At 39.5% G+C, this 15551-nt stretch overlaps 1 protein-coding gene across 1 annotated transcript in view; it reads right to left on the bottom strand.

Moving 5' to 3' along the window:
• Positions 1-15551, bottom strand: part of Mettl15 (methyltransferase 15, mitochondrial 12S rRNA N4-cytidine) — a 143548-nt gene that overhangs the window by 16064 nt on the left and 111933 nt on the right. Inside the window, exon 5 of the mRNA XM_003465006.5 lies at positions 15330-15508. Within this exon, the coding sequence (XP_003465054.2) occupies positions 15330-15508 (179 nt within the window). The remainder of the gene's footprint in view (positions 1-15329; positions 15509-15551) is intronic.

Here is a 15551-nt window from a genome sequence, read left to right on the forward strand (position 1 = left end):
GTCCCTTGCCCTGGGAACCGTAATGAATACGTTTGGCTTTTGTCCCTTTTGCTCTATTGAAAATAACTCATTGTGAGCTCAGGTTATTAGACTGAGCGCTTGTCTCCTTTTCATCTGCCTGCACGATAGTGGCTTTAGAAAGAAACAGTTGCCAGCACCATTATTGAAGCCTTCTGGGCAGCTACCAATTACATGTACTCGACTAAGAATCTGGTCATTCAGTGTAGTACATGTGGGCTTTTCCTGACTTGTAAGTTAGGAAGAGATGCCTTGACAGCTTCTTGATGTTCTGAAAATGAGCGCTGAATGTTCTCCAGCTAAGCAAAACAAGAGGAGAAGCAGCTTACATCCAAAGCGGAATAGAGTTGAGATCACTCAAATCTTGGAAATTAAGCACAGTTCACTGTAGTTTCTTTAGCGTTTCTGAGCACTGCTGAGAGAAGACCAAACCATCCTTGCACCCTCTGTTGTCACAGGTTTCCTGTAAACAGATGTTCCTAGCAATGCGGGTGTCTCTGCATCAGCCCAAAAGGCTGGCTCTCTGTCTGTGGACTCTACTTACCCATAAGGTGTCACCTTTCTCAGGCAAGGTTCTGTGTGACATTCCGCAGCTACTACTTACCATGATGTACTACTAACATCAACTCATGCTGGGCTGCAAAAGGCCCACAGACATTTCTGTATCTTATGTCCCTGAGTCCAGATACAGGGACTGTATGGGAAGTGGCTGTGGGGAAAAGTCACTAAACAGATTCAATCCCAGACGAAGATCTAGATGATCCATAAGTAGTATTTTAGAATGAACCAATTCATGACCTCCCTGCCTTGTGCTAAGACCCTGAGTCTATGTGCAGTTATGCGGAGCGGTTGCTTCTTAGCGCAATGCCTCAAACAGACTAGGGGCCCCAAACAGGCAGATTCCTGGCAAGGACAAACCATGAGTTAGTTGACATTTCAGCTTTTAACCAGCAGTTTAACCATTTTTAGTTACGCTGCCCCTGAATCTTCAGCATTCATTCAGTTGTGTTGTGTTTGTCTTCAATTCTAGACTCTCGCACCATTCTGTACCCACAGAAGCTCCAGGGGGAAGGAATGGCATGGCCAGAGCTAGAAACCCAGGCCGTGAACACTCAGTTTTCTTTTGACTCACAAAGGACTTCACATGGCAAGGAAGAGACACTCTTGCTTGGTAACAGTCTGTACTACATATAATAGAACACAATTTGTATGGGAGAGCAGGAAGATGGATTTCATTCATAAAAACCTGCTTCTGGCTAGATAAATGGCTTCCAGTCCCAGAGAGAAATTATCACTTTTAGTTCTGGGATACCCTTATGCTACTTACACGTTTTAAAATTTAATACATTCACATGCTGGAACGTACTGAGATTTTTAAGCCTGTGAGTGAAATTAGCAGCATGCTGTGGCTGGCGATGTGACGCATTGCAATCCCCCAAGTGGCAGGGTTTAAAGATTAATTCAGCTCTTGCACCTGTTTGCTGGCATTCATCTGCTGAATTTCCATCACATTTAATAAGTCTCTGTGACGCAATTCATGTCCTTTTGACTGGGCTCCTTTAATACTGTGTTAGATTCTCACCCATCTGAAATTCGAGTAATATTACAAATTTCGAACTGTTAATTAAAATCTGGAAACGCGAATGGTTTTGGATAAAATTGGCTTGATGAAGTGAGGTTCTTTTGCAGCTTCTTTAGAGTCTCATCTAATCCCCAAGTACTGCCGGGCTAAGACTGATGACAACATGATCTCACTAAGGGTAGCGGAGGTGTACAAATCCTTAGACAATAAGAGAAACATCAGGTTCTAGATTCAGGGAAAAAGGAATAAGGAACATTACTTTCTGCAATGGGGTAAGAAACATCTCAGAATTAAAACTGAAATTCTTCACAGGTTATTTTTAATAAAACTAATTATTCTCCACCTATGTCTTACTTTTGCAGCATAGACGTGAGTTCAAACTGTATTACGATTCTTGTTACCTGTTTGGGAAACACTTTAATGATCAGATTTTTCAGCATGAATGGAGGCCTACTTGCCAGATGCTGTGAACAGAAAGCAGAAATCTAAGCAGAAGTTGTGGCATATTCAAGACTCAGAAGATATTTTATCTGAAACTTTAACAAACATTCTACTTGGTGCAATCCTGCTCTCAGAGCTGGGCCATTATCACTTCTTGGAGCTGGGAAAAAGCAGGAACGATGTTCCTCTTTTCCGTGTGAGGTCAGCATGTAATCGTAATTCACCCTTGACCTCTGAGGTACAGGTGCTTGTCTCCATTCGGTACACTTACTAAGTTAAACCACAGTGCTCTTTAAAAATGTCTCTCTCCTGCTGAAATACAAACTGCTTAAAGGGAAGAGGTTTGGGGTTATGATTTTTATCACAGCAAGCATACTGAAAGATTATCAAACTGAATTAAAGATTACCTGATGATAACCCTAAGGGCCAAAGGCATATAGATTTTAATTAACATAAATTATAAATATCTTCTTCCCCCACATCCAAGTCTACTGGACTACCCTCCCATCTTTTACTTTTATGCCTGCTCTATCCCTCTAGATTGCTCTAGGAATAGCACTTTGGATAATGTCCAGGGAAGGCTTTGGTTTCCAGAAGAATGGAAAAGCATTGTTTCAAGAGCTAAAAGCCATACTCATACTATTAATCTCACTTAGAGGATGGAGCCCCCCAAAACCCCTTAAATATGACTAACTTATTGATTATAAGGATTTGAATAAGCCAAATATCCAATAATAAGAAAATAAGTAAATTATGGTACCTCTTACTAATATCTAGTATTTTGGCATAACATATGATGAAATATTAAGTGGAAAATTCAATATTATACATTTACTCATTCCTACTCAAAACTGTGACAATAAAGAGACAAATATGCAAAATTATATTTGTATTATGGTGGTTGATTAGTGTTACAGGTTTTTAAAGTTTTCTCATAAATTTCTTAGTAATTTTGTGTGAATTGTGACATGTATTTTATGTAGGAAAAGACTGTATTTCTCTGTGACCATGAATTTTAGCAATTGAATCATGCATCATTAATCATGAGCTCACGACCTTTTTGATTATGAACTTATGAAATTATGACCTATGACCATAACTTTAAACTATCTTTTACATATATTTGTGAAGATTTTGTGAACTACTGGAAAAGGTAAGCTCTTCATAGTGACATCCTTGTCAAGGACCTCTCATGTGCCCACATAGGCTTCACAGTTTGAAAAGTAATTTCTAATCAGCATCACAGTGATCCTATGGGTCGTTACCATTGTCAGGAACCATTATGTCTACTGGAGAAAGCTCATGCTTCAAGAGGTATGTCAAAGCTTTCACAGCTCATCAGTGATAGGGCTGCAGTCAGAACACAGGTTTGTACATAATCCAGAATTAACGTCTTCCTTCATGACTCAGAATACAACAAAAAGCACAGACAGGAACCCTGGCTGTACTGGAAAGGTGTTGAGGCATCCGAGAGAGAGACAGACAGACAGAGACAGTATTGTTTGATTGTACCCTGCACTTCCTGCATTAGAAACTTCATCCCGCACAGCATGGCTCAGAAGTCAGTGGCTGCAGGGTTGAAGAGGTGACGACCGTGAGCACTGCACCCTCCTGGGTGACACAGTGCTGTCCCTGCAGGACTAGGCACTGGACACTGGGGTAAACCTACCCGTTACCTATCAAGACAGCTGCAAAGAAGCAGGCAGAATCATGCGCATGTGCCAGGATGTGGAGGAAGGCAGAGCTTAAGTAATGGACTAAAATGTCTGACAGAAGAAATATAAAAGCAGCAAAGGATTTAAAGTGATACATGTCTCTTTCTATTTTTGGACACAATAAAATGAGAAGAGAGATATGATTTAAAGATAGAATTTTTAATCAAAAGGAAAGCAGAATAAAAAAGTTTGGAACCACTCTGGCTGGATAGGGTAAATAATAAAAAGCATGTTCAGAAGAGAACTCTGATGGAGAGCCCAGGGAGCGTTCACTGAAGGGAGTCACACGGATGGAGCAAGGACAGATTCCGGTCATCAAGACAAGGCAGAAGGAGGTCTCGTGACATCTAGTTTTAGGTGGCACCTTGACTAGATTATGGGATATCTAGAGAACTGAAGCATGGCCTCTGATGTGAGTGTGAGAGTGCTTCCAAAGACGGGTAAGCAGAGTGGGAAAGATCCACCCACAATGTGAGCAGATACCACCTGCTCAGTGGTGGACTCAGGCAGAGTTTTAAAAAGTGAGGACAGAAAGTTTGCTTACTCTTTTGGAGCTGGGACAGCACTCTGCCCTTAAACACTGGAATCCCAGGCTCCCCAGACTCCGAACCCCCAGGATTTAAACACCAGTGGACTCCCAGGTTCTCAGGCCTTTAGCCAGACTAAGAGTTACATCATTGGTTTTCATAATGCTGAGCACTTGCACATGAACTGAGACAAGGTCTGGGCCAAGGTCAACTGCTGACTAAGTCCTTATCTAGAATGCTTTGTGTTTGGATGGCTCCCCATGCCTCATGCTGTCACAGAGGCAGCTGAGTCTAGCACTTGTGATTGGTTCCTTGTCTAATGCTGGGACTGGCAGTGTAGTGCTGCACCTGCCTGGAGGCACAGCCAACATACAATATAAGGGAGAGAAGAAGGCATGCTTTTCTCTTTCTTTGCCTTTTTGCTCTTGCTGTTTGCAGCTACTATGAACAGTTGCCCCTCAGCTATGCCACCCTGCCTTGGAGCCAGCTGAGTATGCACTGACACCTCTAAGAACTGTAAGCTAAATAAACCTTTTCTTTCCTGATTTTGAGTGTCAGGTATTTTGTCTCAGCAAGAAGAGAAAGTAACTAAGACATTATCTATCTATCTATCTATCTACCTACCTACCTACCTACCTATCTACCTATCTGATGAATCTATCTGATGAATCATTTATTTGATGAATCTATGTCTGTCTATCTATCTGATGAATCATTTATCTGATGAATCTATCTATGTATCTGCTGTCTAATCAAAAATTTATCTATCTAATGAATCATTTGCCTGATGAATCTATCATTTATATGTCTATCTATCTATCTATCTATCTATCTATCTATCTATCTACTTGTCTGATGAATCTATCTGACAAATCATTTATCTGATGAATCTATGTCTGTCTATCGATCTATCTATCTGATGATTCTATGTATCTGCTTTCTATCAATCATCTATCTGATGAATTTATCATTTATTTATCTCTAATGAATCATCTATCTGATGAATCTATCATTTATTTATCTATATAGTGAACCATCTGTCTGATGAATCTATAATTTATAGGTCTGTCTGTCTGTCTGTCTATCTATCTATCTATCTATCTATCTATTTATCTATCTCCCTGACAAGCCTGTGAAGGGAAACACTAGCGAGACGGGAAGAAGTTTCAGTGCAGCCTCATGTTTGGTGGGCAGGTGGAGGAAAGCTGGGTTTCTTGACACTCTTTGAAAACTACATTTATCATGCTTTGGTGACATACTAGGTTAACTGTCAAAAGACAACTCTCAAAAGATTACTTACAAACCTGAATTATAGAGTCAATCTAATTTTTATAAGGTAACAATTTTTTTCAAATAAGATAGGTGAGCAATTTTAAAGGGAAAAATCCCTTCTGTTCTAGATTTGGCCAATTTTAAGAACTACTTCTTGTTCTGTAAATAATTACTACAACCCTGGGAAAGAATCTGTCATACTAGTGGAGCTGCATTCGGTAGCCCTTCAGCTTTGGTCAAGATGCTACTCTCATGCAAATTTGCCATTTCTGATCTAACAGCAGCCATTCAGACAGAGCAGGTGTAATTCTACCAAACAAGGAAAAGTCCAGGTCAACTGCACAAGGTAGATCCTTCAGTTTGAAACCTCCTTTAGCAGGGTGAGGGAGTGAACTTAAGAAAGAAAAGAGGAAAGACAGATGCAGTTGATAAAAGAAGCAGAAACTGAAACACACAGGAAGCTAAGAGGCCATAAAAACATCTAAGTAATTAAGATCTAAGTAGGCAAAAACCAGTAACCTTACAAAAGGGTTAAAGTTTAGAGACAGAGTATCCAAATCACACCACAATAGTAAGGACTTACTAGATGAGAGAACCAAAGACTTCCATGGTTGAGCCTGCAAAGCAACATTCTGGTTGCTAAACTGCACAACACCAGAACAGCCCCTGAGCTGCCTTCTTGCCTCTCAGAGACCTGGCTGTGCAGCTGAGATCACTGGCTTATATAACCATAGAGACAATGGGAGAAAGTAAACATGGAAGAAAATAATGTCTGACATTTCCAGGAATAAATAAAGATGAGAAAGCTTATTCTGTTTCATTAAGGACCAATAATGACTCACAACTAAGCATATCATAATTAAACATCGATGACATAAAGGTAATCAGAAAAACAGATTAATTGTAAAATACTGACCACCGGAGGTTTTTACTAGCCATATTAGATATCAAGGAAGAATGGAATAATACCTTCAAAGTACTGAGTGAAATAATCATAGATCTGGCAATTTTATACCCAAATGAACTGTCATTCAAAGAAAGGAGGCTAAATAAGGATACATTTTACAAAGTGTGATATTGTGTATCACTTATAGATCATCCCTGAGAATATTGTAAAATAGATGCTTAGGTAAAAAAAGGAAACTAATCTCAGAAAGGAGTGAGATTTATAAATGAAATCTAACCTAAACAAACCCAGTAAATATACTGATAATATCCAACTAAGCACCAACTGTAAAACCTGCTCCTTAACTAGGAAAGATCACTTTTTTGTTAATTTTTAGAAAGTGTCTTAATTATCATGTGCCTTCACTAGTGCCTAGTACAAGAAGAACTTTCAATAAATGTTTGATGATTAAACAGATATATAAAACATGTATAAAATAGTTGTCACAGCTCATTATGAGGTCAAATTCCCTGCTCTGATAATGAGGAAACTGAAAATATAGAAGGATAACCCAGTAGTGGATGGTGTGTTGAACCCGAATTACCCTTTAGGAGGACAGAAAGCTATTCAAGTGCCACATTTTTTTGTCCCTGGTACAAATATTCTATCAGTTCTTAAGATGTTATCAATAAAGACGTATTTTTCCCGCATGCCATATACAGCTCAGATGATAAAAAAGCCATCAAATATATAATTATACATTAGAAAAATGCAGAAGTTGTCAAGTATTTCCTATTGCACACACACACTCCCACAAATATAAAAGGGGATCATACTCTATGTTATAATATGGTGGAAGACATTCCAAGACACTAAAATACACGTGAGATAAAATGTAACATAAAGACTAAAAAATAAATTAAAGATGTAAATCCTTTTTGGGAAATTCTGAAATTGTGGTATTCTTTACAAAAGTAAAGATCTAAACAAGAGAAAGATACAGATGTTTAAAACTTAATATCAATTCTTATTTTTGTATTCTAAGGAATAACTTTTCCAGATAACCCATAATTTCTCAAATTCATTTACAAAAGAAAAACATAACACAGTACAACTTAGGAATATTATTATTTTTTAGTTACAATTAATATTTATACATCATAACTACTCTTTCATCCATTATTCCCCTTTCTAGCCCTAGGAATACAATCTTTGATCTTTGCCAAGCTATGACAGTTCAGAATTATCTTTCTTGGGCATTACTTTGGGATGATTAGAATATTTTAAATTTTGAGAATGAAAGCTTGTGATTGTTTTTAAAGAACAGTCTCAGCATTATATAATATATAATATGTATTATATATATATAACATAATATATAATATATATTAGCTGCTGTGTGACAATACTGCCTTTAGGATGGTGATGAACATTGTCAAAATTCTAAATATTTTGGAAGGCTGAGGTAAACAGTACATACTGTTATCATCTGGACAAGAATTAAATCATGCAAAACTGAAAACAAGATGGTAGCATGAGTGGCATATAAAACTGTTGTGGTTGATATAATGTGTCAACTTGAGAAGCCTATCAGCTTAATTAAGTACCCCAGCATCCTGGGGTGCTCTAAGATGCTACTCATTGTGTCAATTTGAGAAGTTCAGAAGTTTAAATAAGTGACTCAGCAGGGGCCAAAGTCTGTACTTTATAAATGTCCTCAGCCTGTGCAAGAGTAGGGAACAGAGATGGTGTAAACCCCACACCCACTCTGGTGGGGAGCAGCCTGCTTAAAGTATAAGGGAGGAAAAGAGATTTTTACCTCACTTTTTACACTTGATGCTTTCGCTGTCTTCTGCTGCCTTGAAGTGTTACCCCTGTGTCATGTGCCACCCTGCTTTGGAGCTAGCTGACTATAGACTGAAACCTCTACAAACTGAGAGCTCTTTAATTTTGGGTGTCCATTATTGTATCTCATCAAGGAGAAAAAATAACCAAGACACAGTTTGTTCCAGAAGATTTTTAAATGGAGAGATCATATTAAATATCTCCCTTTACCATCTTAAAGCTTCTGAATAATTAGTTGTCAGAACTAGTTCGTCTTCATTAACTTATAAAGAACAAAATGACCTGGTTAGTGATACACATCTTTACAAAAAAAAAAAAAAAAGCCACCATGTAAACTGTTAATGTACTGAATATACAATGCTTAAGAGACAACTTTAATCCTCACTTGCAGAAGTATGAAAAGTATAAAATAACAAGAAATGAAATAATGAGGTAAAGGATGCATTTTCCTTTCTCTTGTTCCCTAGAAGCAATCTGAAATTCAGCCAGAATCAGGAAACCCTAGAGAATTTGGTTAGACTGAATTACTATTCTAAGAATCAGACCCAGCTCCAGGTCATATTTAGGGTAAGGTATTCTAAGATAGGGAGAATTCCAGGGACTTGGAACCATACTAAGTCTAGATTGGATCCTAGGTTGCTTATCTTCTCACCTTAGCCACTGAAATCCTACATATTTCATCTCTCTCTTGCCTCAGCCTTTTGTTTCTGCAATTAGTAAGTTTCTACTGGGTGCCAGAAACTCTCACAAAATAGGCATCATTTTTGTTCCTAAAATCCTAAAAGTTTCCTTGTTTATAACTTGCAGCAAACTCTTCTTCCTAAAGCTTTCTCTCTTGCTACACTGAAGTCAACTGCTCCTTTATGTTGGGTTCTTATATCTTTGTGTTCACGACTCTACCATATACAGCATTTGCCAGGACAAAATGGCTGATACAACTGTCTCCCTTATGCTTATGTGAGATTCTTGACATCTGAGCTGTCTGCTCTCTAGCAAGAGTACACACTGTCCTTCAACCACGAGGGAGCTGGACAGCATCACAATGGAGAGCTCAGGATTCAGGGCTCCAGTTACAGTACCAAAGACAAAAGTTCCTAACTTCCTTATGCTTCAGTTTCCTCATACACAGTTGGAGCTAAATCAGTACCTGCTTCACGGTGGGTTGTGAGGGTTAAGGGAGTTAATTTTTGAAAATAATTTTGGACAGTAGCAACTACTTATTAAGTGTTAGCATTACTCATTATCCTCCTCCTCCTCTTCCTCACCATCAATAACGGGTTAGGAGTTGGTCAGTTGGTACAGGAACATGATCTGATCCTCACCTGGTAGTACAAACTGAAACTAGTAGGGTTTTTTTGGTGCCAGGGATTGAACTCACAACCTCACGTTTGCCAAACCCCTGGCCCGCGAAACTAGCAAGATTGTTAAGAAGAAAAAATATTTGCAAGTCTTTCCCTCCACCCCACTTTATTTTCTTCTAAGCTGGACTTCTTATGCACAGAGTATAATGATTTAAATTCAAGAAACTTAAAGTGACAGAAGTGTAGTATCACAGGTAGTAGCAACGGCAGATAAGCTCCTTGCCATGCAGGCTCAGCTGTAGGCAGACCACCCCATTCTCTACGTGAATCGTAACTGCAGAGGGACACCGTTGCTTTTATTTTTGAAATGATATAAGGAGCATTTTGGAGGAAGGATGAGGGGTACAACAACATGAGAACACGAGCTTATCAAACAACGAGTCACAGCAAATTAGCTTGAATAACTTCAGGAGACAGTTTATGCTCTTTCTAAACTTGGTGGCAATGACTACTTCTTAGTAAATGTTTAGTTTTATTTAGTTCCTTATGCTGAAGTTCTTTCACTGCATTAACAATACTTTTCTAAACAGAGATCATGATTTCACATACCAGTTGAGGTTGGAGCCATTTTAATTTTTTTAGTTCAATAGGATATTAATACAGTAATTTAATGCCACTTAAATCAACAAATGATATTTTATAAATAAATTTATTCTATGTAAAGATCTACCTTACACGTCCTGGTACAGAAAAAGGCAGTTATCCACCACTAAAAGTCACATCACCTGGCAACAATTTGGAATGAGGCATGGAAGAGTACTGGAAAGAGTGCCTGTGAGAGCACAGGTTTGCCGTCCCATGGACTCTGGGCAGGAAAGGCTCACCACTCCCAGACAGCGCTCCCAGCCTGCCTCATTCCCTGCTCACAGTGAGCATCTGTGATCTCATCTTGCAGATCAGGAAATAAAGACCACAGGAGATATGTGGTGCACTCAGGTTCACTGCCAAATAAACAGCAGCCCCAGAAACAGGATCTGAGACTGATTTTCATTCCCTGTCCCATGGAGAATCACGTCTCCCTCAGCTGCTTTAATTTATCCTGAGGACTCTGATGTCTAGCTGTCCCCTGTTCTTAAATGTGAAGGGCGGAGCACAGTTCATTCCCAGGAATTCCTAGCCATTTTTATTTTTTTTACCACTGAATTTTCACCTTACTTTGGCTGGAAATGTATACAGTATTGTACCGATTTAATTGTTCAACAAGCCTTCGTTAAGGTCTGGCCATGCCCAGTTCATGAGTCAGGACAAAGGTTACATGTAAGTTTCAGTCAGGGAATGACTCTATCCATTTTATCAGGGGAAGCACAAATATCTGAGAAGCAGGCTTCTGTCTCTTCTTCTTCTTCTTCTCAAATAATACTACGAGCCTTTTGTCAATTTCGACTATTGATGGATCAATTATCTAATCTGTGAAATTAATATGTCTCATTGATCTGAAAAGTGACTGACATGCTTCTTTGATTTTCTCATAAATTTTGAGGCTGCAAATGAATTTCAATATCAATTTAAGCAAAACATAACTAAAATGTGCTTGCTAAACAAAAACAATATAATCGTTATTATAACTATTATTCACCTCCATTTCAAAATAAGAAAGAAAGGGTCTACAACCATTCTGGTTTCAGGTCATTTTCAACTGATTTCATGATATGGACTCTTCAGCTCTGACCACAGTAGAATAAAAACTACAATGAGTGACGTGATTTGCTATCTATAAATGACTTTTGGGGGTGGGGGGACACTACACACAATACTGTATAAATGTTAAATGTTTATATTAAACTTCTGCTGCTTTTTCTCAGTAGTGCATGTATAACGTGTGGGAAGATGAAGCAAGAAGTTCTACTGGCTGTTTTGGAATTACATGGCTTGCAAAATCCCTGCTTTGATCATTATGAAGTAATTCACAGTGACTACAAGCACTGTATTCCAATTTGGAGCCTCAGATCTGTCTTTTGGAATTCCCATAATTTGGAATAGCACTAGAACTGCAATAATTTATAGTAGCAATAAGCACTAGGCTTTAGGGTTTCCACATTACAGCATAATCATGCAGCTTCAAGCTTTACTGAGAACATTATAGTTCCAAGTGTGGTGGCTGGTCTTCTTGTGCTACTAGATCTTAGCTTTTGGAAAGCAAGGAGGTGATACATTGATCTATCTTCCTGTCTATCTGGATTTTAATATATGCCAGGAACTGTGGTAGAGTGCTTGATAATCTTGAACACATTAATATGAATTTATTAGAGCCAGAAAAGATTTTTAAATACTGTCCCTACATATTATGGCTTGCCCAATACTTGCATAATGATGTTGTGTAGGGATTTTACTGGATCAATCAGCAATGCTATCGGACAGAGCCCAAACCTCACGGAGATTCTGTCCAGTAACTCATGTCTACCCCCAGTCTGTAAACGTGATCTGACTTGTACACAGGGATCTTTGCATGTCATGAAGTTAGGATAAGGGCAAACCAGATGAATTCCTTGTCAGTAGTAGTCTTAGAAGAAGGAAATTAGGACCCAAGAGAAGGCACAGCAAGAATATTGTGTGGCTATGGAAGCAGAGTCTGGGGTCCTGCTGACATCCTGATTTCAGACTTCAAGCCTCTGAAGCTGAAAGAACATGTTTCCACTGCTCTAACCACCGAACTGGAGGCACTTTCAACAGCAGCCCCAGGAAACTAAGGCATGGATCATCCCCCTGTGTCCGTCTTTCCTTCACAGAGTCACTCTCTAGTAGACTGCACTTGACACAGCTCGCAAGTCTGCCCCCCGCCAAAGGAACTGCCGGGAAGGAGGGGCGCTGGGTCCTGCAAACATGCACATCTTAGTTACTTTTTTCTTGTTATTGAGACAAAATACCTGAAATCCAAAATTAGGGAAAAGAAGGTTTATTTAGCTTAATTATTTGGAGGTTTCAGTCCATATTCAGCTGGCTCCAAGGCAGGGTGGCATGGCTGAGAGGCAATTGTTCATGGTGGCCACAAACAGTAAGAGCAAAAAGGGAAAAAGAGGAAACACACACCATTTTTTCCTCCCTTATATTGTATTCTGTCTCTGCCCCTGGGCAGGTGCAGCACTCACACTGCCAATTCTAGTGCTAGACAAGGAACCAATCACAATCAACAGATTCAGCTGCCTCCATGACTGCATGAGGCTTGGGGGGCCACCTAGATACAAACCATAACGGTGCAGCCCTGTCCACATGGAAAGTGCTTAGTGTTTACAGACCCCAGCTCTTCACTGTCACAATGCAATTATACTGCATGTTACATAAACCGATGAAATCTGAACATGGGAAAGAAAGCTGTCATTGCCAGGAAAAGTGAGTTGGAAACTTTGGAAACTACTAATAGAGGCAAGTACTTTGAAAAAAATGCAAATTAAATGTAGGCAAGACAGTTACAAAAGACTGAAGAGAATTCAAGAAAATCCTCATTTAGATTGCTTTGCAAGTACCTTTAAAGTCTTACTTTGTTTTAATAAAGTCAGAAGCAGAGATCACAGGACAATGTTGTAAATACAGTTTATGGACAAAAGGACTTCATGGAACTGCCATTAGGACCCAAGCACACACGATGTAAATAGGCATTTGTGTAGGTTCCATAATTCACAGCTTCCATTACCGATAGAACCATAACTCCAGATCAAACGAAAAAAAGATTTTCTGTAAGTAGCTCTGTAACTTGGTTCTATTCAGTGACTTTACTGCTTAATCTATTAACTCGTAAGCTGCATAAACACTAAGCCCGTATCTGATTTGGTTTCAATCTGCCCCTAGTGCTTAGTGCTTAGTGCTTAGTACACAGCATCCTCCCCTAAAATACTTTTCATAGACGATCACAAAGAGGGTACATTATTTTCTGCTTTCCCTTTTTAAAGAAAATCATATCAAAAAGTTGCATTTTTATGGGTTTATACTCAAGACATGAAAATACATGCACAGAGAAGCCAACGTTTTGAGTGCCATTTACAACCAGGGTTTACTTACCCATATGTGAATTTGTCAGGTTGGCTGCATCATTTGTCATGGCTCTAATAGGCTTTTCTGACAACAGTTAAACTGTTCCTTGGGCACATCTTCATACCATTTCTGTGCAACAACACAGTACTATTCCCCAAGTTTACCAATTAGGGTCCTGAAGCAGAAAGTTAACTTAATTTCTTAGAGGCAGATGCTCAACTATGCCTCAGATACCTGGGGTTCCAAATTCTCAGGTAGCCCCACTGTGCCATGAGCAGGGCTGCAGGGGGAAGCAGCCGTGCACTCCTCAGCCTGGGCTCCATGGGGCTGAACCAGAGCAGGCTGGGCAACCTCTGGATGCTTGAGGCTGCCCTGCCCTCATTTCAGCACCAGAAAAAGTAGGGTTTTATGAACAAAAGATGTGACTTCTCACTGCTTTTCTTCCTACTGTTGGAAACCTAACAACGTAACCAGTTACCTATAAAAAAAATTACAGAAATGATAAGGTGTAGTCATGTGAGTGAATACAGAATGAGAAGGAAAAAACATACCCGAGATAAAAGGCAGGTTTAGGATCAGCATAAAACAAACCCTTTTTGAGAAACAATTTTTATGTCCATACAATCCCTACGAATTACAAGGATACTAGTGCTAAGTTAGAAGGGCTGTGGAGTACACAGCTAAACAAGTGGAAGACTTAGTCAACTCTTCATATTTGATGACCTGAAGAAGAATAGAGCGTCATCTAATGATAGCATAAACAACCACTGTATGGACTCTTTCATGACCTAAATAAATTTACAATATTTATTCCTTCAACCGTGGGTAACTAATATCAAGTTCTTTTGAAAATATTCCTTATTTTTACTTTTTATTTAGGTAACTAAATGGAAACTAGTGAAAAGAAATCATAGCACTTTTTGGTTAACACAAATGATACAGGGTTTCAGATGGCCCAAGAAGATGACTAGTTTAGCATTGAAATTCTGTTAAATAATTGCAGGAGTTATACTTTTCAACTTTCATCATGGGACACAGCTGTGAAACAACGTTGGCTTCATACAGAAAGGCTGTAATAAAGTGCCTCCTTGCTAGACTGAAGTTCAAGAGGTGTGCAATGCTGAGCAGCGGCAGAGGAAACCCCGTGGTAACCCCTCGGGCTGCCTTCAGTAGCAGTCCAAGTAGACTTGGGACTTGTGGTGTGTAACCTGCACACCACACACCTGTGTTGTGGGAGCTGCTTGTTGAGAGCAGATGCATGAGTCCCTGGATTTTATTTTAGCGGTTGGGCAACACAGTTCTACTTTTGCCCAAAATATTAAAATGCAGACATGTGAACACAAAGAGAGGTGATGCCAACCCTTACCCAGCCTGCTTCTCTGCCACAGTGCACGGCCAAGAGCGTCTTCTGCTCTTGTTCTATCTTCCACCTTGGTAGGCACAAAGAGTAAATTACTCCAGGTGAAAAATTCTATCATTAGAATAATCGGCAAACTGCAAGATAGATTTTTTTAAAACTGTGGAGGGGAGAAACCTCCAACACCAGAAGAAATCTGACGTTAGAGGAGGCTAGGCAGGGTTGTATCCTGCATGATTTTTCAGATACAAATGAATCCCTCTGGGAGTCAAGGGTTATATATATATATACCCCCACATTTTGTGTTTATGCATTTCTATATTTTTCCTTCTGACACTGCTCAGAACTAATAAGGGTACCTGCTACAATGCTGGCAAGCTGCTGGGTCCTGGTGATGGGGTACGTGGCTCGTGCTTGCCCAATCGCCAACGCGATTTTCTTCGCATGCTTCTCTTCCCCGTATCTTCTCAGGATGGAAGTGAGCGCCTGTTGGTCTAAGGCATTCACGACATCAGCCGCAGTGGGCATGTCAGGGTACCTATGCACGAGGACAGCCAATTAGCTCACTGACATCGGTTTCC

This window comes from Cavia porcellus, unplaced genomic scaffold, assembly GCF_034190915.1.
Source record: "Cavia porcellus strain 051 isolate PalLab524CR breed Dunkin Hartley unplaced genomic scaffold, mCavPor4.1 scaffold_9, whole genome shotgun sequence".
Taxonomy (NCBI): Eukaryota; Metazoa; Chordata; class Mammalia; order Rodentia; family Caviidae; genus Cavia; species Cavia porcellus.